This window comes from Passer montanus, unplaced genomic scaffold (assembly GCF_014805655.1).
Source record: "Passer montanus isolate IOZ18808 unplaced genomic scaffold, ASM1480565v1 scaffold6, whole genome shotgun sequence".
Lineage (NCBI taxonomy): Eukaryota > Metazoa > Chordata > Aves > Passeriformes > Passeridae > Passer > Passer montanus.
The window spans coordinates 613,485-639,203 of NW_024371037.1; the positions used below are offsets into that span (position 1 = coordinate 613,485).

A 25,719-nucleotide genomic window follows, 5' to 3' on the forward strand; every position below is an offset into this window, starting at 1 on the left:
GGATTATATTATAATGCAACACACTTGTATGTAAATATTATGGGTTCGGTTCCCTTTGTTCTAAAAACAACAAACAAAACAAGGAACCAAAACCAATCCAAACAACAACAACAAACCCCACCCCCTCAAAAAAATTGCAAAAAACCCTTTCAAATTTCACAAACTTCTTTTCTAATTTCATTATATGCATAACTGCAAAATTCTCTCTATGTGTGAAGACTGGAGGTAAGACTATGCTGTGTGCAAAAAAAACCATAAAGTATTGGACATACTCAGTATTTCTGTGAGGCAAAGATGTTTACTTAAGCAAACAGGAAAAGCTATTGCTCAGAGTAATGAGGCATTCCATACATTTAGAAAGAATCCTTCCAACACCATCTTCACTTTCAGCACTTTAAACACAAAATAACAGTTCCTAAGAAGTAAGTATGACTTTAAAGGTAGGGCCATCCATCTCACTTATAGTGATCATTTAAACATACATGGCTGCAGTATTCTCTGGAAAGGATTCAAAATGGTAACAAAAATATTTAGGTTTATTATCAGAAGACTCAAATTTGCTATGCACAGGCATTTTTTGAGATGTCTTTATAAGCATCTTTAAAATCAATGAGAAGTTTTAATGTGTTCTGCTATATAGACAGAAAAATTGAAGCTTACCTCACTTCAATTGCTGAACTATCCAGAGTTTCTCCATCACAATTCCAGGTACTATTAACAATATTACAGCAACAGGCTGGATGATCTCTGCAGAACTGGCCAAAACGTTTCTTTCCAATGTCCATGACATTGCTTTCATTGTCTTCTGAAAGCTTTGATGTAAATTGAAAACACTTAACCCGATAAACGTCTACAAATGGAAAGTCAAACTACAAAAAACAAACAAACAAAAAGGCAAATCAGGCAATTATAATTAAATGCATTTGATGTATAAAACTACTCAGCATGCAGCATTTTGTACGCCAGGAAAGTCTGTCCACTCCAATTTTCTAGAGAAGCTTACCTGAGGTATGAAGTCATATTTGCTTTTGAAAAACCGAACAAGTAAAAAAAAAATAAAGCCAAAATGAGACTTTACTTCTCAATGGTCACTGTATAGTACCTATTATAGCAAAATTGTGTAACAAAAGTTGCATGGAAGACCATCCCATCCTAAATTCACCTCCTGACTGAGGCCCTGGACTGCAAGCTGATGGAGTTAAGAGACTCAGGTCTGGGCTGGGGGAGAACACATTCACAGGAGGATTAAGCCCAGCATCTTCAGCATGGACACCACAGCCCTGGGGCTATCAGCTGCCAGGCTCCCCAGACCCACACATCCAAGGGGGGAGGCGGAGATTTGGGTGTGTGGTGAAAAAGCCCCTGGTCAGAGGCAGTGAATGCCCACCCTCTCTGCACAGAGGAGCTCCAGGGGCCCTTCACCCCGGAAAGGCACATCCAAGGGACATCCACACGAGGGACTGTCATGGCCCATCAAAGGCTGCCCTCCAAGGGGGACCCCCAGACCCTGCACCAGAGCACTGCACATGATGCAACATGATGCAACAGATCCACAGCCTTACAAGGGATAGTGTCAAACCTGCCCCCTTTGGGGGACACACCTAGGTGTTCCCACCATGTTTCCATTACATTCCACAGAAATAAAAATCACTTAAATTAGTTAATTCAGCTAGAAAAAGCAGGTCACTTAGAAGACTGTTCTTAAAACCCAGGCTGCAGAAATACACTACAATATTGAAGAAATCCTTTAAAACAAGCATCATTAATTGAAGGGACAATAAATTAGAGGATGCCCCCACCAGCCCTGAAAGCAACTTAACAGATGCAGAGCTAACTATGCAGCAAGCTGTATGGAATACAGACAGGTCATTTAGCAAAGGCCATGGAGTATGTCTCTGTGTGTCTACAGGAAGGGAATGACAGGGGAGGAAATGTGAAAACCAATCTGCAGTGATGTACAGTCACTCTTTTATTATTTTTTTTTCCACATTTCCTTAAGTTTTCAAGAAGGGCCTCCCAAGAAGAGTTTTTTATGGTGGACACTAACCTGACATAAGGACATATGTACAAACTTGCATTTAACCTCCACTGCAAAACCAGCACATCCCAGAGAGAAATGGGATAAAAGCAATTTTTCATTGCTTTTATGCACTAGATATGACATTAGCCCATTGTTCAGGTGATTTCCAGAAGATATTAATAAAATCAGGTTGTGACAAATATTAAATATGTGTAGTCACAGTCATAGCTCGGTTTCAAGAGATGTTATGATCCAAAGCAGTGATGAATCTTCCTGCCTGACAGCTACAACACATGCAAGAAATAATTTTCAAGCTGAATGCATACAGCTCATCCTGGTCACTAATATTTAGTAAAATACTACTAAAAGCCTGCAGTTTACAATCAAATTGCAGTTCTGGTAACTTAATTCTAAACCACATTTTCATACAGTTCTCAAAAGTGATTTATTATTCTTCACTACATCTACCTCAGCTATTCATGCTGTGAGTAGTTTTTCATGCCGTGAGCAGTTTTTCATGACAACTACATGAGGGCACAGATGTGATAAAATAACTTTAAATATTGTTCAAACAGCAAATACACGGAAAATGTTACAAAACTGAATTCAGATGGCAAAAGTGGAATTTTGTTAAAATGCTACGGCCAAGGAGTTGACTTTAGTAAAATGTTTTGAGCTGCTTTTTTTCCCCATGATACACATGCTGAGATTGCATCACACAAAATTCATAAATTTAAAAAAAAACAAACAAACCTGCTTTATAGATATTATTTCTGTCCCATATGAACACCAATATTTACACCTTTGATGGACACTGTCAAAAGGAATACACACCTGATCATCTTGATTTGTGTGTCTGACAAGATACCGTAGAAAATCGAATCTGGAGCATTTCCGAACTAGAATGAGGTCTGCTGAACCATCTGCCAAATGAGCTGCTGGTGAAAGACCTTTTGGACTTCGTGGACATGCACAGCTCATATTTACTGCATTGATGGCTAGAAATTTCCCTTTTATAACCTTCCATTCTTCTTCACCTTCTGAAACACATCAGTAAAGACATGGAGATAGGTAATCATTTGATCTACTCACAAGAAGACTAAAAAGCAATCAATAGCAACTTAGAAGTCTTCCCTGGCCATATTAATGTACTGTCAATAAATATCTAAAATAAACTACATTTAAAAATAATATTTTTAAGTATCTGTTTTTCATACACTAACAGAGGAAGCCACAGTCAGAAGGGAGAATGCAACTATCTCCCACAATTGCTCGCCTGCTCTGTCCTATGCACATCAAATTCAGGATCAGTGCTATTTGGGAAAACCTGCAAAGCCACAGGAAAGGAAAAGACAGGCAAGTTACAAATCTTGTAGTGTGAAAGTTCAGAGAATTTTAAAATTCTATTTTTGCTTTTCAACTTGTTAATCTTAAATAAACAATGATGCAAGGACTGTAGTTTAGTATTTGGTTTCTGAAGCAGTATTTCTCTTCTGCCTCAATGCAGCAACTTCGTGTTGTTAAAAAGTCAAAGGGAAGGGATGACTCAGGGTGCAGCAAGGACCAGCAGGCAGCATATCAGGAGTCTGCTTCCACTCTAGCCCCAAAAGTCCCAAGATTAGAACTATTAACAGAGCTAAATGTTCCTGTGTGCAAATCTTCAGAGATTTCTGGAAAACAACACAAAGCCTCTTTTCAATACTTTGAAACTCTGTTGGAGATTACATGAAGACTGAGATTAAATGTGTGCTGGCATTGATACTACCAGGAAGCAGAGGAATTTTCTAGAACAAAGAAGCATAGGCAGACAATGCAGAGTTGTTGCCCAAATTGTATTTTCTTGAACATGGATAAAAATATATGTAAAATGACTTTTTTATTTTTAGATTACACATAATTGTCTACTTTATTACAATAAGAAAAAGCCAAAAGGCAGCCATAACACTATTTTTCTCCTACCAATATAAGTGGACTAATTTCACATGAACAATTCCACAGAAGTAATGAGTGGAAAACAGACTATGGACATACATGTTGTTCTAAGACTGGGAAGAGTGAAGTAGGGGTAAAATTAAGGAGTGAACAATAAATGCTTATATTTGTTTATGTATACAAGGTAGAGATTTTGAGGAATGTTAACTGGTATGGACTCGAACATCTAACATGATTCAGTTCCCCACATTTTGGTTAACTTACAGTGATTTTCAAGGGGCTTTTCTGATGGGATTACAGACGATGTTTATGCTATATATTTCATGTCCTGAAATTCTGATATTCCTTACTGTCTCAGTTCTAGGAACTTCACATTTACTTTAGAGAATCATTATTACAATTGCCTAGGTTATTTTGAACATGAAGTCTATGATGCATTCACTTTGAATCTACATGTTCCAGGCTCTATACATCAGAAAAAATAAAAAGAAAAAAATTGTTTCAAAAGTATTTTGTAGCTGTTCTTCATTCTTTGAACTTATCTTGTTTTCTGTAATTCAATTGAAACTTCTTACTATCCACTGTCTAGTAACAGAACAAGAAAAACAGTTTTCCAGGAAAAACCATGTAAGCTTATAATGTGACAAAAGACTTAAAGAAAAGAAAAACTTTATTATAAATTTTCCATCTAGACTATCCCCTCTACCTCCTGAGAGACAAATCAGAAATAGCAAAAAAACCCCAAGGCTTTTAAATTCAATATTTTTGCTTAATTTGCCACAGTGCTTTTTAGTATTGCTCGCTTTACTGCTGATCTTTTTGTGTTGCTTTCAAACATGACATTCCCAAAAGAAGTAATTTAAATCAGATTGAAAATGTGCATCTTAAGAGAGATGAGACATACCTAAATGTCAGACTATAGAATGACTGTTCAGGCTGCAGGCAAATGACAAGACCCTGCTCTGAAATGAAGGTAACTGAACAGAACATAAACTACTGGAACTGGAAACAACAGGCATTTTTGATACACAAACAACAAAACGCAAACATCTCCCTTTACTGATAAATTCCTTTTCTGTTTCTCTGAGAAGCATTAGTAATTTAGTCATCAGTGTGTCTAGATATGTATTAACATTTTAAGTATGCTTAAGGTAAAATGCTTCTTTATGTTACTGTAATAGATGGTTTTCATCTGGTATAAATCTCAGCGTGTTACCCAAGAACACCTTCACTGTTCAAAGTAAGAACGAAGTCAGGGTAACAATCACATTTTAAATGAACAAATGCTTTCATAACTATTTTGCAGTGTGTATCACTGTAACAGCACAAATTATTTGCTCAAAATATCTTACAGTAGGGCAGTCATAAGCAGGGAGTGCATAAATGACACTCATCAGTGGTTTATTGTGAGCACACACTGCAAGTTGCTGAAATCAGCATAAAGCGCTAACAGTCAACATTTTCTCAGCACATGCACAGAGACTCCTGCACAATACAAAGAAATATGTTCAGCAACAACCACTCAACATCCTTCTAAACTTATCTGAATTACACACAAACCTGGTAGGCACAAAGAAAGAGTCAGCCAAGACATCCTGCTGAGTGAAAAGCTTATCTGAAGTGGAGATTTAAAATCCTTTCTATAGTGAATCAAAAGTAGCTGATTGTATTATTTCCTTACCAGTACTGCATGGATAAGAGACTAGACCGCAAAGAAAGCCATCTACCAGAAATCCATCTACTATAATGGAATAAAGTAAACAATATTCTACATAATCAGCTGCTTAATGTCATCTGCAATGTTGGCTAAAACTGTCTTGATTGCTAACTAACCTGTAGCTTTCCAGTAGTTCCTTTGCTAGATGAAAGGTAACAAAAAAGCAGATTTAAAAACCAAACCATCAAACCAGCCAACAAAAAACCAAACAACACACACAAACATGAAAAAATGCACATAAAACCCCCGACAAACAAAAGAAAAAAGGTTGGCAATTTATGACTATAATCATTTGACATTTTTTTCTTATAAAAAATCTACTGTCATATTTATATTACTATTTCTATGCACTATTTATACTCTAAAAAAATTTTCTTTAGCTGAAACTGACCATAGATTAAAATAACCCAAGAAATACTCTGATTTGACCATCTCTTGACTATATCAAAGATCTGAAAGCAGCAGCTAGGATGAAAGCACTAAACAAGTGTAATGGGAACTCAAGTTGCACAGAAATCTTCCACAGCATGATAATCTTTCTGCTAACAAATGCCTAGAACCTGGCACAGTCACAGGGCAAAAAAACTACAATTGTAAGATAATGTAGGTCATAAGGACCAAATGCTCGTCAAGAAAATTACAATTGTGTTGTTTGCACTGAGCTCTACATGAAGAAATAAAAACAGAGTAAAGGCAGAAAGAAGCACCCACAGAAGCCTGCCTGCTCTTTAAGAGGGGTTTATCCAGGATGATGAACCAAAGCTGGAGGCAAAACTCAAGTAAATCTATGTTATCTTTCTCTAGGAAGGCCTCAAGTGTAGCAATATCAGTAATTCTTCCCACTAGGATGTAGCAGCCAGACATAAAGAGATACAACTAGGGGAATGACTGAAGAGCATTCATTAGCACTTTTTAAACCAGAGGAAAGAAAAGTTATGCCCATTAGAAAAAAAAACCCACACAAGTGTACACAGGGTTTAGAATGGGGATGAAAGAGAGTATAATGATAGCATGACTAGAAAAGGAGGACAGAAATTTCATTTATCATTTATAGTGAGTATTGGTGGAATGTTGTACAGAAATACTGAAGTCTACTAGATCAGCTACTAATTGTCCAAGTTCACAGCCTCATAGTAGGGTGACATTTCTGCTAATAAACACAAATTTTTAATCCTGATTTACTCTAAAAGTTATCTTAATGAACTGTTTCCTTCTATGACACCTCACAGTTTGTCCATTCAGTCCTTTTCACAAAAACCCAAAGTCCTAGCTCACAGAATATTATTTTTCTTAAAGAAACTGAACACACTGAAATATACAATTAGTATAATTTTATCAGAATTTTCTGAGGTTTGGACACCTTACACATATTTCACCTACTTAGAATCATAGCACCATAGAATCATTTTGCTTGGAAAAGACCTCTAAAATCAGAGTCCAAATACCAAATTAACACCACTAAACTGTATCTGCCCAAGTGCCACATCCATTTGTCTTCTGAACCCTTCCAGGACAGCACTTCCATGGTCAGCCTTTTCCAATGCTTGACTACCCTTTCTGTTAAGAGATTTTTCGTAATATCCAAACTAAACTTTCCCTGGCATAATTTGAGGTAATTTCCTCATAACCTGGAAGAAGAGAGAGAACCCCACAAGGCTGCAGCCTCCTTTCAGGCAGTTGTAGACCGTGACGATGTCTCTCCTGAGCCTCCTTTTCTCCAGGCTGAACACCCCCAGCCCCCTCAGCTGCTCTTCACAGGACTTGTGCTCCAGACCCTTCCCTGGACATGCTCCAGCACCTCAATGTCCTTCTTAAAGCAAGTGGCCCAAAACTGAACATAGGATTCAAGGTGTGGCCTCACTAGCACTGAGTACAGGGGAGCGATGACACATGTGTTTTCTGTAAGCTGAAAGAGACAATAGGTTATCAAGTAACTCAGTGTTTAAAAACCCAAAATACATGCACACTTGAACTGCTATCTTGTGAAAAAAAAAATAAATTGTGTAATACTATCACATTTTACTTTTTGATAAATTACCTTCATGTTTTAATCCATGTTCCTTGCTCTGTTCTGCCAGCTGTTTCTCACTTTGCTTGCAGATGTAACATCTGGAAACAAAAATACCATTCAATTCCTGAAAGACTTCCACTGTTATTCATTTCAACTTTATTTTACCCAGTCATTACAAGATCTTCCCCCACCACAAGATCCACCACAGCACTGACAAGCCTCATGTGGCATGAATAATCATAGCCCTGCAGGCAGTGCAGTTATTTAAGTACAGTTCTAAAGATTACTGGATGTCAGAGGTAAAAGCAGCAGAGAGCCACAAGATCACACAGGTTGAAAGGGATCTCTGATGTGATCAAAGGTGGTCTCACAGGAGAGCTCAAAGTTGGTCTTACAGGATCAGGGTAGTCAAGTTTTGAGGATCTGTGAGGGTAAAGTCCACAGACCTCTGGGCACCTTGTTCCAACACTGGACTGCTCCAACAGTGAAAGACACTGAGATACTGGAGACACTCCATCTCACAAGCACTGAGTGCAGGGGAAGAATCACTCCTGTTGACTTCCCTCCTGCTTAGAAAACTCAATACAAGGTAGGCTTTCCTTCTAGCAAGGACATACTGCTAACTCAGGTACAGCTGTTGCTCACCAGGATCCTGAAGATATTTTTGGTAGAGCTGCCTTCCATCCAGTCAATGCCCAGTGTACACACTTGCATGGGAGAATTCCACCCCAGGTACAGGACATCTACATCTCCTGAACTTCAGGAGATTCCTATCAGCCATTTTTTTCTTCAGCCCACAAAGATCTTTCTGAACAGCAGCCCTGACTTTCAAGATAAACCACACCTCCCAATCTGGTATCATCCATAAAACTGCTGAGAACACACTTTCTGAGACTCTGCCAGTCATTAATAAGGACATTGCACAGTATTAGGCCCAATATTCCCAAGGAACATCACTACTAATTGGCTGCCAGGCAGACTTGGCATTCACAACTTTTCCAGCAGTCCAGCCAGTTTCACACCCACCCACTTACCTAGTCCACACCTCATCAACTTAGTTTTAAGAATACTACAGCAAACAGGACCAAAGGTCTTGCTAAAGTCAAGGTATGCAACATCCACTGTTTCCCCTTCATGCAGGAGCCTGGGGACCTGTATGGCCTGGGTTGAACCTACATTAGTGAAAAATGGGGTAAAGGAGTAACTTTGCAGCCTTTTCGATATATCTTATCACTATGGCTCCCCATGCCACTAAGCAGCAAGTTCCTTCAGCCCACAGTTCCTTCAGCCTTTAGTTATGACCAGTATATTTAAATAACCCCTTCATAAAAGCAAAATCCTTCACATCCCTCACTGATTTCAACTCTGCCTGAGCTTTGGCTTTCTCAATTTCACTCCTGCATGTTTAAGCAATGTCTTTAGTGCTCTTCCAAAGTAACCCTCAGTTGCTTGCTCATCCAAATTGCTTTTCTATCCTGGTTATTCAAGTTTCTGAGTATCAGAATGGATTATTCTTGAACTTTGAGGAGGTACCAACTAACTCTCCTATGCCTCTTTGTACTCCAGGACAGTATCCCACAGAATCTTGCCAAGACACCCAAATACACCAAACTAAAGTCAAAGGCTGCAATTCTACTTTTTGTCTCATTTACTTCTCTCAGATGTTAAAACTCTATAATCTCAGTCACCACTGCCAAAACTGTCCTCAACCACTGCATCCATACCATGGCAGAGCAGTTGTTCTAGCCAACCTGTCAATCACCTGCATGATCAATCTCATTACCACATGCCAGGATTCTCCTAAATTTCTTGTGCCTGGCCCTGCTGCCCTTCCAGCAGTGATCAAGAAGTAAAAAATCCCCTGTGAGGCACCAGGCATTCCTTACTCCATTCCTGAGACCTGGATGACAGCTCTCTCCTTCTGGAGCCTCCCCTGCATCAGGGCACCTGATGGGTCAGAAAAGCTGCTCCAGCTGATACTGGAGTCTGATCTCCAGCGTGTCACAGCACTAGCACAGCAGTCTCATTGTTTCTGGACAAAGTTTGTGGCTTCTCTGTATCCTGCTGTGCTGTTTGGTGCTGTGACAAGTACTTTATGTCTGACAGCTAAATCCATATATAAAGAGGAATAATAAATACTAGTGCAAAACTTCAAACAGGTGAAAGCAAAGAGAAAGGAAGGAGCACTGGGAGATTAAGGCTGGCCCCCTGACTAAAGAAACAAGTGAAGAAAGAATATCACACAGAATTCATACAGCATCACAGTAGTATACAAACAAACAGGCTAAACAGGCTGACTCCTGAGAGGACTTGTCCTACGGAGAAGCCATGCCCAGCTGTTGTTATGGCACTAAAACAACCACTAAAATTTCTAGGTGCAGTTAGGATGTGAACACTTGAGAATTTCTGAATTATTATTTCCATTTGTAGAAGCTACAAGGCATCCAGATTTTTGATTTCTTAGTAGGAACACAGCATAGTGTCCTCAGCATCTTGTAACTGGTCCCGTACTGTTATACTGTGCTTCACTTAAAACTGAGGGAGGAGGAGAACCAGCTAACAAAATTTTATTAGATTTTTGTTTAATGATCTGATAAAATGAGGTGTTCTTTTTAATGAGTCAATAATTGTTTTTACAAGCTTATCTCTTTTAGAGTAAGTGTTTTGATATAAAAACCAACAGTTCTGTAACCTCTATTTATGTACAGGGCTTTTTAAATAGTTCACACCAAATATCCAGAGATAAACATTAGCCTACCCCGTTCTGCAGCTCTCTTTATCTCGGGGAGATCCATGTGTGTGTTCTGCTGGTTGATAAGCAATTGTTCCTTCATAATAGTGATGAGAAAGAAAAGTCTTGAAGCCTACATAAAAAATGGCATTATGCAGCATTAAGTCATTATAAATCCACATGGCAAACATCTCTGCAGACATTCTTTGATTTTTCATCTCTTCCTTCTCTAAGGACTGCAAAACAATAGTAGCCCTCCTCAAGCTCAGAAGTCCTTTTCTTACAATGTTTTAGACTGTAAGGAACAAGGAAATACCACAGCACCACTCCAATGTTTTAACATTTGTCAGAAGTGCCATTATTTCACTTGACAGCTTTAAAAACCAACTAAAATATTTAGTTATATATCACTGCTGGATCTTAAAATTTGCACTAAAAATGCACTAAAATTCTCCTCATACATTTTCTTTCCCTAACACAAGATAAATCAAACAATGCAAAAGACACTTTCCACTAGCATAGGATTTATCCAAATATTAGGTAACAAGATTAAATCACTCATCTCTCTATATAAGTGTAAAGTTAACAATTCATTCCATCAACTGAATGTTCAAGATGGAAGAGTGCCTATCTCTCTCTTTAAGTGACTAAAAAGAAATTCAAAATGATTAGGACAGAGAAGTTATTACTTTTTAGGCCATTTTCAATAGGTGGCACATATTCAACACAACTTTATTGAGCCCACTCGCCATGTTAACCCTAAAGTTACAGAGCTTTATATAATGTAATCCAATATATGTGGTACTACAAGGAGTTTAAAATCAGGCTCAGTCTGTTTCTGATGTTTACAAGCTTGGAAGAAGACTGGTTTGGAGAGAATAAACCAACAGCCCCAATATGCTTACATGCTAACAAAATAATGTAGTAATTAAAAAAATTACCTGAGTAGTCATATCTCATTGGACCCATCCACCGCTTCTTCTCACTGTCTTTTAATATATCTCCATAAAAACCATAACCCAGCAATGACACAGAGTATTTCAAAAATGTGTTGTTGTGATGTACAGAAGAGACATCCAGAGGCTGACAGTCACCTATGAAGATTAGAAGTGCAAGGGTCTGTCAAGCCTTATTTATTTGCAGCTGCAAGCATCATAGTAACTTTAACACTGCCAAGTCATTAAAAATAAAAAATACATATTGCATTTGTGTTAATATATATGTCATAAATGCATATACTTCTTACACATAAAGAAAGGAAATATAATTTTTAATACTAATTTAATTTCATACTTTAAAGGCATTAAGCAATAAGAAGAAAGGGCTCAGTATGCTAAAAACATGTAATGAAGAATTTACAGTCCTTCACCCTGTAGCAGTAGAAGGGGACAGAGTTGAAAAACTATTCAGATTGGAAAAGGCCTTTGGGATCATCAAGTCCAAATATTAACCCAGCCACTATTAAACCATGTCCCTAAGTGCCACATCTACATACCTTTAAGTACTGGCACTCTGTGTCAATGCTTGACAGCCCCTTTCCCTAAGCAGATTGATGCCATATCTCCTGTACAGCTCCTGGGTACTACTTAAACCTCTGTGTCATACTATCAGAAGATAATTCAAGCTGGAAGGAGTCTTTGGAGGTTTCTCATCAAACCTTCCAACCAAACGAGGTTCAGCTTGGGGTCCCATCAGGTTACTCAGGGCTTATCCAGTCAAGTCCTGGAAATCCCTAACAACAAAGAATACACCACTTCTCTGATGTCCTCCTCATGCAAACTTTGGAGTGATGGTGGGAGTCGTGGGGGTGGGATTTTTTACTTCATTTGGTATTTTGGTGTTTGGAGTTTTTTCTGTTTCACAGGGAGGTTGGACCAGATGATCCACTGTGGTGCCTTCCAACCTGACCCATTCTGTGATTCTGGGACTTAAAAACACAGCTAAAATACTATGATATAGTAAAGCCACATCTTTCCAATCCTAGTCCAAAGGCTTTAACTGCACAGATGCTGAGTAAATCATAGATTAGTAAGAGAAGCACATGTGTAAATCTTTGCAACACCAGACCCTAAAACCACAGCTGTTACTCAGTAATGATACCAGAAGGTATCGTGATTCTAACTTGGCAAAGGAATACTGAATTATCCAGGACAATTGGACAACTGGCACAAAATAGTACCATTCAAGTGTACATGCATTCCTCAAAACTTTCTCTAAGATAGATATACATATACATAGAGATATAGTCCAACAACTGATGGAGATATGCATATGTAGACAGATATAGTCCAACAACAATTGCATTTTACTACTTTCAAAACAATGACAGAATTAATGAAAACTTTAGCACAACATTTTTGAAATATTATGATCCCTTGAAAACAATGAATTACTGCAGAAAAGGCAATTAGTTTTCAGCCTCTTATATTTCAAATCAGAGACTTAAATCCCAGAAAAAAACTCTGTATTTCAACTCAGCCATTATGTTCAAATTACATTTTAAAGAAAGAACTAAATGAAAACAGTATTTTGGGCTACTTCCATCATTCCTGTAACAACACAGCAAACTGCGACCACCCACCTACAATAATATGAAGAGCTGAAGTTACTGGATCAGAAATGCCAACAGTTGAATAGCATATGCAATCTGTTGATCCTGAAAAACAAAAAACTAGGCATCAAGTTCTATCTTTGCAAAACAAGTATTATTGGCACAGTCCTCCAAACAAAAGCATTATGGTCCTTTGGTTTGCTCCTTTATATTTTATGGAACAAAGTAAATATGTATTATTATTTTTATTATTTAAACTATATCATCCCACCCTGCCCATGAGTAAAGTTATTGTTCTCCATACAAAGTACAAAAAATTCACAATATAAGTAATAAATATGTAGCAGTTATGAAGGGAAGTAAGTTAATTTACACGGAAAATTTCACTATTACATTATAGCTTTTATATCAAATAAGGCAGGCATACATTGATTCACCTTTGTTTATGATTTCTTGCTCATTGAGATCTCATGAAAAGAAGACAAATCAACTGGGCTGCTGTTTTTTTGTGGTACTGATCTAAATTTCAGGATGTCATCTTATAGCAGAAACTTCTACTCTGTTCTATTATTTGAAAATTAGTAAAAATACTTGCTTTCAGGAATTAGTTTCTAGATAGGGTAACAAAATGGACACAGATGTACCTTCACAGACTTGCTGCAAAATATGTACAAGAAGAAAGTGGGAAGCTTTAGGTTTCATCTAGATGCTGTTTAGAAATAGACAACTCCCCCTGTTTCCTATAGAAAACAAGAGCCTAACATAGGGATCTGGTTTCTGCTCTGCAGCAGGGACTTGGAACTCAGATCCAGACATACAGAAGTGTATTTGTTGCAACACTCCCAATTTATCTTACAGTTTCTCCCATCCTTTCCATGTAACTGAATTCCTTCAAAGTCAAAGTAGATGTGTGAAAAGATAAACTTTGTCCACATACGTGTTCTCACATTTCCTACCAGTACATTAGGAGGAGCAGCTCAAATACAGTGTACTCGATTTCTGAGGCCTTATCAAATTGAAACAGAAACTAATAATGGAGGAATGAGCAACCATTATCTAAAAACCACTTTTAGTTCTTTTTCATTTTGGAAATAGTCAGGGCATTAGCAATTAATAACGGGAGCAAAGAAAATAATTTCCTTTTCAGGAGATTGGCACCACTTCCCCTGCCTGTGAATGGCAGGACAGAAACTTTTACCAAGTAAATGTTATGCAGAAATCTACCACAGTGAACAAGCAGCAGCTCCAGGAGCCAGTTAAAGAGAATATAACAGAACTGCAGGACAAAAGAACAGTGTGACTAAACAGACCTCTCACTACAAGGCTGAGGCTCAAGAGACAGTGTCAGTGTACCATTACAGACATATGCCACTGCAGGACAGAGGACTCAAATTTCCCTCAGTATCACAACCGATGAGGTACACAGATGATGATCTCATGTCACATTTAAAGTTCTATAAAAGAAGATCTTTAGTGGACTTCTAAAGCTGAAGCTATACTTTACTGACAAGTTTCAGATTGTCTCCTGTGCTCATGAACAGAAAATTCTGACTACTTTTGAAAAGAAAAACAATCACTGAGATATCTGACCTAAAACTTCTATTGCTGAATGTACAAGCCTAACACTTCATCCAACATTTCTCATTTCTTCCACATCTGTATGCATTCTGCTCCTACAATTACCTCAATTACATTTGTCTTGATGCAAACAGAGCTTCCAAGTGGTTTTACACTACAGATGAGAGAAGAAGAGGGGAATTCATGCAAGCTACTTTTCAACCAGACGCCCATCTCCCTGTGATTTTCTATATTCAATTAAAAGCTGATTCGTCTGTTTGGCAATTACACAGAACTTATTTACATTTCTATTCATTAACTAGTAAGGAAGGGCTAAAATTACAACTGAAGTCTGAAATTAATTCTGAGATTCTAAAATGGGAGACATACCAACCAGTAAAATACTGTTGTTTTTTTCCTCTTGGAGCTGGTAGTATGGAGCAACAAAACCAGTGACCTATTTACATGGATGTAACTACTGTGGCATTTCACACATATGAATGTAGCTTGCCATAGCACCACACTGAGCATGAACCTAACAGTACTTGTTTAAAGGTCACAAAAATGTTCATGATGACTAAGGGTTTGAATTCTTTTTAATACTTAACCAAACAAGGCTTCTAGATCTTTAGGTCGATCTTCACTAGATGTGGAATCTACAACTGCTGACACAACATTCTGAACAGATGGACACACAAACCCACCAAAATCTGGGTTATTTCATCATTATAAGTCTAATGTGAAAAGCAGGATTAGAATGTAAATATAGCTTGAATAATATCCCATGATTAATATCTTAGGATTGCCAGAGCACTTAGTTTGGGCAAGAAGCTTCCCATAGAGCATAACTCTTGACTAATGTTAAGTGGTGGGTATTGTACACTCTGGCTAAACCAACAGAAAAATTATATACATACTCTGCCAGATTTTCTTTGGGGATTTTTAAGGGCAACAGCCTGAGTGAACGAACATAAAAGAGGGTCGCAGAGAACTACATGCAAATGTGAAGAAAGTAGTTGGACTAACTGGGTCCTAATTCACTTTCAAAAAAGGACAGAAACATATTCAGTATAGAAACTAATTATTGCACTGGTTTGTTGGTAGAGAAGAAAATCAGCATGCAAAGCAATGATTAATTTTCAGGTTAAGACACACACAGCTATATGTGTGCATGTTACACTGCAGACAATATGCCAAAGCTTCTGCTCTGGTCAAGGAGATCTTGTCAGGAATAGCTGATGGCAGCTTCAGCTTGAGTCAAGGTACTCACACACAGGCCTTGGGAAGCAGGACATCTGCATGGGACAAGCAGATGCAACAGAAGTTCAACAGGCTCTGCTGATCCTATTGACCAGACAACCCCTCCTGCAAGTACAGATGCCCATCTCTCTTGCAGACACCAAAGGTAAGCATGAAAATTTGAGCGTCAGTTTCAAACTGAAACTCACCTTAAGGATATTAATTCCTTCATCTAAAATGCCACTGCCCACCAGTGCTGCAGATTATTCTGCTTGTCCTCCAAGTCCTACTCTAGCGCTACAATCATCTTGCGTACATCTCAACGATGGTGGCACCACACCACCATACCACAGGCAGATACTGAATTCTCCCAGCTAAAGAAAGCTTTCATCCCAGATATCTTGATATTAAGAACTCACAGAAAACATGAAATATGTAGAAGGCACAAATCTTGTCTTTGATAAAGTACGTATAATTACTTTGAATCTTTACCATACATCACTCTTTCCTTGAAGTCTGTTTTTCATTAGGAGGTCTCATACAGTTACATGGTTGTTATACAGGCAAGTTCTTCTATGTTCTTTTCCTCCACAAGTATGAAAAATGCAATATTTTATATAAATACATTTGATGACATAAAAATTAAGGAAATCCTTTTTAATTAATTGGTCACAAGGAAGAATTATCAAGATATTTACTGAAGTATGGATGAGCACGCACTCTGCATAAGTAAATTTTGTTAAAGCAATATTAAAAAAAGCAAAGTGAGGGACTGCATTACACAGCATGAACTACAGGTAGATCACCAGATTTCCCCTTCGCATGTGAACATTGCTAGATATTTGTGAGTAGACAAGTCATGCAGACAGGTACACTCAGACACCACTTCACAAGTTTAAATTGGTAACAGAAACACCAAACTGGTTAAGCAAAAATCAGGTAATTTGCTGGTTGCATGGAAGAGTTCATACCATTGACTGGTGGACCAACAACAGACAGCCAAAGTGCTAGACTTAATAATCTGAACCATGATAAGACTACTAACTTACAAATTAGGTAAACTAAACTAAAACACACACATGGTGTGGGGTACAAATATTTATTTTTGTGCTTTTATTGATGGAAAACTAAACAAATTAAATGCAACTGAAGTATGAAACTAAGCAGGTGACAGAAGCTAGTCAGCTAGATGGTGGTCCTATGGAAAACAGTGAATTTAATAATGAAATAAAAATACTTTTAGAGCTCATGAGAATTGCTCTATGTGAGATACTCTTGACAGAGGCAGATGCTGCCATGGCACCTAAAGAATCCTCAGACAAATCAGTATAAGAACAGTATTTGTATTGAAAAAAGGTAGAATAGCAACTTCAGTGGGGGTCTCATTTTGTGCAGAATTTTTGTGAATCATAATCCATGCAGTCATCACACAGAAGAACTGTCAGGTAAGCTACCCTAAAGACAGTAACTGCATGTTTTTGGATCAAACAGCATTTAATATTTTGAAAAATTCTACAAAACTACTTTTCTGAGAAGTGCTTCCTAAATGAGAAGGAGTTGGCACATTCAAAAGTAAGGGGACAAGCTACTGCTACAGGGAGAGATGAAGGGTCTGGGCTTACACCCATGTACCTACTCAAAGTTTTGTGTATCTTCCTTTACACATAGAGAAACCAAGAAGTCAAGTTTCATCTGCAGAACAACAGACTGGCTTAAAGAGAAACAGTCCAGAAAGACTTTGGTGTAGGATTTTTTGGTAGATAATTACTTCCGCTTAAGCTCAGTAACACAAGACAACAAAGAAGGTTTAATCTAATAATGGCATATTTTAGAGATGAAATTAACATCACAGGAGTAAGTAATATTGACTTACTTGTCTCCATGGCAGGCCCACTATATTAAATGCAGTATTTAGCCCTAACACTGTAATTTCAAGAAGTTTAATGGATTTAAAGTACTGAAGGAGGAGCATAAAACATGCACTTCAGATTTCAAAGTGGATATAGTGAACTTTGAAATGAGATGTTAACTAAATGGCAAAGATCATTAAATATTACAAGCTTTGTAGCTGAGAAGGCTGAGAACAGATCACTTGGAGTAATCATACAAGAAAGATCGCTTTTATTGGTATGCTTTAACACATTTTAAAGATAATTTTTACACTCTAAATGGCAGCGATATGAGTCCAGTCACACACTCGATGTTTCTGAAGTTTGTGAATGAATCCTCCATCTTTTTCCTGTATTACATTCATACAGGAAGCCTGTACTGTCTTTGGCATTCTTAACTTTTACAGTGACACATCAACATTCTGATTATAATCATACTGCATCCTTCAATCCTAAACATTACAGAGCTGACCACCAGAACCCAGCGATCTGGATACACTAGCAGCCTAAAATCAATACAGCTATTAACTTTCTGTCTATACTTTATTCAATAGTCCCAAGGGCTTAGATTTTCCCCCACAGTGGGTTGCAGACTTGATTTTTGCAATGAATGCAGTACAACACAGTACAACAACACGAAGTGTTTTTTTTTCCTATCTGCATAGATCATCAAGAATACTTAATTGATTAAGTTCTTTTAAACTAAAAAAAGAACAGCAGTTGACAGCTTTGTCCTCCTATTCTATGCCAGGAACAGCATTCTATTCTATGCAATAAGAACAGCAAATTATTTGGCTTACTCCAGAGGGTGCAATTTTAATACCAAAACACGTGGATGAAACCTCAGTGTCCAAGCTATATCAGGAATCATTCTCTGTTTTTAATTCTATGGACACATATTACTAGTCTGAATGCAGTGAGACCACACGGCTGAAAGTGCTTTTAAGGCTAATAAGAAATAACTAGCTTTTAAGGCCTAGAGGAAAAAATAACTAAACAGAGGTTTTCAGAAATACAGTACAGCTTCTAAGTACTCTTAACAGCAAATCCATTTACTATGGCAAACATTCAATTTCCACTGGCAGATTTGAAGAATGGCTGCAACTAAGAGAAATTCAGAAGATAAAACTGCCATTTGAATAGAAGTCTTTTATGCAGGTCAACAAAACCACAAATTATTTAATAAAAATATTACATAATATATAAGAATAAATTATATTTTTAAACAATAAGATACACTAAGGAAAGAGACTGTTGGGAAACTGACACAACTGTTCAAGGGAAAAAAAAAGAGCCAAGCAGGGAATTGCTCCAGAAAGTCAATCATGATGTACAAATAGTATTCAACATTCAAAAAAAAGAGCCTGCACAATGGAATTCTGCTATGAAATAAAGCTTATCAATGAAACGCAATCATTTAGATGAGTGTTTTAGCATTAAATCTCTTTCATTTGTAATTTTGAACCTTTGTACAATTAAACTGTCAGTATCTGAGCAAAGACTATCTGCCGAATTTAGTGTTTGTTTGAATACAGAAACTGTTTAATCCAACCACAACCTGCCACATTTTTCTTAACACAATGGTATCAGGAACTAAGTGATAAAAAAGGCGAAAACACTGATCCACTGTCACCATACCCCAGGCTCCTGTCATCACTGAGTAAACCATCTCTATCAATCAGAAGACACCCAGAGCTTTAGATCTTTATCTCTAAACTATGGGTAGTCTTTGTTTTCAACATCTATTAATGAGTTCCTAGGATATTTTACAAAAGGTTGGTTATAAAGAAGTAGAACATAGTGGATGAAGTTTTTTAGATGTATGATTAGTATTTCATTATTACTTTTGACTTGCATTTCAGGACTATTCATTTAGTTGGTTTTGTTTTGTTTTTTTTTTAAAAAAGGTCTTAAGAATCTAGGATATTTTACAAAAGGTTGGTTATAGAAGTAGAACACAGTGGATGAAGTTTTTTAGATGTATGATTAGTATTTCATTATTACTTTTGACTTGCATTTCAGGACTATTCATTTAGTTGGTTTTTTTTTGTTTTTGTTTTTTAAAAGGTCTTAAGAATTTAACTTCTTTTTGGAACAGACTTCTTGTACTAGTGATAGAGCTAGAGTATCTGTTGGGGTCAATACATGCCTAGAAATCCATCATATCAAGCAAAGATTAATAGAGAACAGCTTCACCATGGGCTGGAAAAATACAAACCAGAAAAAAACTCCAAATCTTGCTGCCTTAAAGGAGGGTTATGCTATTTCATACTCAATTTAAGGTCACTGTATAGATGTGTCAAGATTTGTTCAGTGACTTGACTACCTTTTTCAATAAATAAGTACTTTCCCATATATACAGTAATGGATGATTTTAAATACCATACAACAGACAAACAGATCAATATATATATTATCCTCTCTATTTCCAAACACTTAATCAACAGAACTTGAAGGCCTTACACATCATTATAAAAATTTTTGAGGGATATGAATAATGACTTGGAGAAAATATTGGAACTACAGCACTCATTACAAGGCTGTACCTCATGCCAGTTCTAGGAATAGAACATACAGTATATATTCAAATAGCAAAAGGATACAGTGGACAAAACACAACAAACAATACAAAATATGTAAGAGAAGTGACTTGATACATGCTAACAAAATTAAAATGTCAATGAAGATCATACTTTATGGGAGCAAAAGTAATGTACCCAATGAAAAAATGCATTAAGATAATGCTGAAAAAGCAAGGTTAATCTTTCCTGAGGACAAAGAAATAGCTCTTAATATATATTGAGGTTCTGGTTTTTCAATTGTATCTTCTTATGGTCACATATCATCAGTAGGCAAAATCTTCTGAAACCAGTAATGCAAGCAAAAAACCTTTAGTTCAAGAAATTTGTACAAGTACGAAAAAGGAGGAGAAGAAGAACACTTTGAGTTCTATTCTTGTGAAGTTCATTATACATACCAACTTTAATACAAAGCTTTAACAAATAAAATCAGAATATACTTAAATATAATAGGAGGGTGAAAAACCATCAGGGGATATTCACATTGTAACTTTTATATACCAAACATTTATTATACTACAAGCAGAAAAGGTTAAGCTTCTTGCAAGCAACAATTCAGAATATTTGCGTCTGAATACATTTTTCAAAAAGACGAAAGGAATATAAAATTAGTCACCCACAGTTTGAGAGCACAAACGTTGTACTTCACTTGGTACAGTTTTACAACCTGAACTAAATTTTCTCAGAAGCCTTTATTTTAATTCTAACCAGAAGCTCACAATGTTTATTTCATGCCCAGTTCTTTAATTCAAAGCTCAGGCATCAGACAAGAAAAGCAAACAGCATAGAAAGGATACTGGACTGTCTCCTTGTATTCCTAGAGAGACCTCAAAATTACTGATTCTATTAGAGAGTTACAACACGTAATTCAGTCCTGTAAGAGAAAGCAAATTTGTTAATCTGCTTTTGAAGGAATCTTCAAGGACCAAACGGGCAGGATGAGGTAACAGCTGGGACACCAGATTGAAAACAGTTAGACTGATCCAAAGAATGTCTTTATGCTCAATAATAATGACAATAATCATATCAAGAAAGACCTCAGTTTGAAGAATGAGTTCTCTCAAATTACAGCAATCAGGACTGCCTGAAAAAAGAGGGTGAAATGCTGTAGATGCCCTGTACTTGCTGCAAGAACAAATGGAAGAAAAGAGAGTCCAAGAATCTTAGCATTTGTTTGGAGTTTGCCAGACTAGCAGAAAGTTCTCATTATAATTCTAACTAAGTTAGTGGATTTGGAACTGGAAAAATATTTATCAGGTAAATTTCTGTTTAGTAAATTCCACTTCTTAATGCATTTAGAAGGGTATTATTGTCAACATCTTATTTCATATTACCACACAGTAAGACACAAAAGAAAAAATAGTTATTAAATTCTGAAGTTATGCATTAAAATTTGATTTCCCTTACAAAATATTCTTCCTAAATAAAATTGCATGTGATCAAAAATGTTATATGGATACAAACAGCTTTAGTTAGGTGTCTTGATAGAATATCACTGCTCAGATCTTACACTTAGGCCTAAATTCATCAAGTTATGAATGAGGAAAAAATTTCAAGAATGAATGAATAAATTAAACTGAAAGTCAGCCCTTTCTTACCAGCAGGAATTATGCCAATCCTTATATTGCACTGGACTAACGATGCTTTGGGATTATTTTGGTCTATGCCAGAGTCCTTCTGCATTCTTCCAATGAGACCATGCATCACTTCACTGAACATGCCGTCCCCACCAACACAAACAACACTGCCAGGAAACACAAATTAGAATGCACACTAACAGTCAATAAACAACACGGCAAGTCTTCTACTTAGGGCATGCACTGGGCACACCAAAAATAGTTGTTCCATTGTCTTCCTTCATTTTTACAGGATATAGTAGCCCACAGTCAACTAGGCAATTAACAAAAAGCAGGAAAAAAAATTCAAGCTACAAAACTCCAAATGCACCTAGACATATCTGTAACATTAGGAAAAAATGTTGAAAAGCAACCTGCAAAAATCTTTGTCCTCTACTACTGTGTGCAGACAAACAAATATTAGTGGAAATTCACTATACAAATAAAACACTGAACGGGACTATACATACAGCTTTTGAAGTACACAAAATGGAAATAGGGTACCTTTACTAAAAAGGGAAAAGTTAACATTTGCCACTTCAGGCAGAAGTGTATTTTACACTATTTAATAGAAATATACAGTAGATGAAAGCCAAAATCCAGGGAAGTGCGTGCCTGCATCTTCTTTTGAACATGCTCAGGGTCCCATCAAATTGGCAGAAGTCACTTATATCTACATAACCATTCACAACGAGACAGAGTTCTAAATGTTACCAGATGCAAAACTTGTTTCACAAATTTAATTCAGGTCAGAGCTGGCGCAGCAGCTGCACAGATCCTGAACATGTTAAAGCTCAGCAGAGGCCACAGCCAAGAAAATACCAGGAAGACTCTTTTACAGCAGTATAAATTTTATGAACAACAATCAAATGCACTCAGCAAGCATAAACATTCTTTAACTAAACAAACTAATTCAAATATGAGAAATCCAGAGTTACACTTACATATGTAGTTCCTAGCACACAAGTCTAGGAATGTGTACTGTTATCTATAGCAATAATTTCCAACTTATAAACTAATACTCTTTCACAGCATCAGCAACAGATATTGCAGAACAAGCACTTATTTCACAAGACAAATTAATCTAATTTTTAAGTATAAATTAGTTAAATTCAGTTGTTATTGCATTTTCAGCGGATGGAAAACTTGAAAAAAAACCAGTCTTTTTTTAGATTAATAGCGAGGATAGTCTTAAAAATGTGAACTCTCCAACTATAAGTTAAGACCTAGGAGACTGAGAAAGAAGGAATAAAAGGATATTTGTTTTCAATTTTTTGTAATGTTTTTCTCTTCCAATAACTACACTATTCCTGAATTTTAGCCTTTTCTTTCTCTGCAGACTCAAAAAAATGGGCTAAAAACCCAAACATTTCCATGTCGGTTCAAGGTCAGTGTTGTCTCAGTACCTGTTTGCTCAAAGCTCCATCCAGCCTGGCCTTTAACACTTCCAGGGATGGGGAATCCATGACTTCTCTGGGCAGTCTGTTCCAGTGCCTTTCCACTTTCAGAGCAGGGAGTTTCTCCCTTAAACCTAATCTAAACCTTCCCTCATTCAGTTTAAAACTGTTCCCTCTTGTCCTGTTGTTATATGCCCTTGTAAAATGTCCCTCTCCAGCCTCCTTTTAAGTCCCCTTGAGGTACCTCAGAGCAGGGAGTTTCTTCCTTAAACCTTCCCTCATTCAGTTTAAAACTGTTCCCTCTTGTCCTGTTGTTACATGCCCTTGTAAAATGTCCCTCTCCAGCCTCCTTTTAAGTCCCCTTGAGGTACTAAAATGTGCTCTGAAGTCTCCCTGGAGCATTCCCTTCTTCAGGCTGAACAAGCTCACCTCTTCCAACCTGTCTTCACAGGAGAGGAGCTCCAGCTATATAACAAACACTATATACAGACTCAGAGGGAACAGTTATACGAATCTCTATACCTATCAAAGGTAAATATGATAAAAACTTCACATATGCAGTAACAGCCCAACCAAAATCACAGCAAATATCAGAAGACCAATGTACAAGTCAGACATATACTGCACATGTGAAGGCCCCATGTGAAGAATGTCTGAAAGAAGCATCTTAAGAGTGATTGTTACTCGTTGGCTTTATTTTACTAGAATTTCACTTTTTAGATAGATGACAGCAAACAACATCTGCTAGAGGACTTCAGAAGCTAAGTAAACCGATTTTTTTAACAACTATGGTCCCTTCTAATCTTAGCCAGTCTATGAACTAAATCAAAAAGTAGGAAAAAACACCCAACCAGAAACAATTTTACAAAGGCCAGTGGAACAGTCATATGCATAAGAAACCACAGTCATATGTGTCACTGCTTCCAAACATGGCTATTACCTGCATGATATTACAGCATGTTCTGATTGTTCTGCTCAGTGATGTACAAAACCCTGCTATGTTGTAACCAAATGAGTATTTCAAGTAAATGTGCTTAAAGAAAAGCTGTTCTATCACTGAGCTATTAGGTGACTACATTCACTGTAAGAAATTCCTATAAGGCAAAATATGAATACCTTATTCTTGTAATGTAAAATAGGAAGAACAAACAGGAAACACACATAAGATATTTAAATCAACTGTCTAAAGTAAAACATTTGAAAAGAAGTAAAGCAATTATCATTAAGAATCCTGTATCTGCTTGCAGAATTCCATGTATGGCTTTACCAAATAGGGAATCTGGAGATGAAATGAAGAAATTCATCACTGAATGAAGGGAAAGCCACATATCAGAACCAGTCTACAGGGATAGCTGAACATGAATCAGATGCAGGAATCTAAAGAACCTTTCACTCTATGTGAGGAAAGTCAAACCTGAAGAAACACACATTTATGTGGTTCAACCATTTCTAAAATTTTCCAGATAACTACTTAATCTGTTATTTAAAAAGTAGTTTTAATTCAGGAAGTCCTTCCTAACGCCACTGTTGACCACAGAAAAAGAGTTGTACATGATGGACAAAAGTTAGGCTTGGAAAGACAGGCTGCAGATCCCAAGCAAACTGCCACTCAGGCCCAGCCCAGGAATAGAAGAATCCTATGAGTCTAAAAAGATGCAGTTCTCTGGCCTATTCATCGTCTTGGAATATTAGAGGGACCAAAAAAACACCTCAAAACAAACAAACCAACAAACAAACAAAAAATGAAAAAAAAAAAAATCTACAATGTGAGACTTGGACTCTGCCAAGAACACTTCAGATACTACCACAATTGGTTACTGCCACTTGCTGTAAAAACAATTTGCTAGGAGTGGACATGGGTTCATTTTCCTCCCTTTCTGCACTATATTGAAATTTCACCAACCATCAGTACACATTATTTCAAATCACACATCAAACGAAAAGGAAAAATAACAGCTAACTAGGTTTTTTTAGGATCAATGTTTCCCTTCCTTGAACTTCTGAAAAATTAAGAAAAATCACAGTTATAGACAGAACTGTTTATTTGAAGGCAAGTCATTTTAAAGCAGCTGAAGTCTGGGAACTCAGCCTATGAATGTAATTTCTTACTAACACCATTTCCCAACATCATGCCCTTACTCAACACAGAATATATAGCAAAGTACCACAGCGAAAGTACTCTGAGAAGACTCAATGTGTTTTCTTTTTCCAACTTACCAGTTTAAATGTACCTGTCAACTAGCACAAAATACAATTCTAAAATACTGCAGTTATGAGGGCTTATCTGCAAACATTTTCATGTTTTTCCAGATATGTAATTTGTTTCATGTCATGAACTGGAAACTGAAATTACTAGCATTTTTATTAAAATATTCTGCTTCTAAGCAGATTTAATAATGGAATGTAAGATCACCATTCAGTCAGGTCTTCTTTTAAAGCACTAACTACGAAACAGAAGAAATGCAAATAAATGTAGCCAC

The 25,719-nt window shown here is 36.9% G+C and overlaps 1 protein-coding gene across 2 annotated transcripts in view; it reads right to left on the reverse strand.

The window, feature by feature from the left end:
• CERK (ceramide kinase) overlaps positions 1 to 25,719 on the reverse strand; it is a 33,598-nt gene that overhangs the window by 3,012 nt on the left and 4,867 nt on the right. For both annotated transcript variants that reach the window (XM_039726770.1, XM_039726769.1), the window contains 7 exons: positions 21,825 to 21,970; positions 12,993 to 13,067; positions 11,353 to 11,505; positions 10,439 to 10,544; positions 7,708 to 7,778; positions 2,855 to 3,060; positions 661 to 869 (listed from right to left, as the gene is read on the reverse strand). In XM_039726770.1, coding sequence (XP_039582704.1) covers positions 661 to 869; positions 2,855 to 3,060; positions 7,708 to 7,778; positions 10,439 to 10,544; positions 11,353 to 11,505; positions 12,993 to 13,067; positions 21,825 to 21,970 — 966 coding nt within the window. The remainder of the gene's footprint in view (positions 1 to 660; positions 870 to 2,854; positions 3,061 to 7,707; positions 7,779 to 10,438; positions 10,545 to 11,352; positions 11,506 to 12,992; positions 13,068 to 21,824; positions 21,971 to 25,719) is intronic.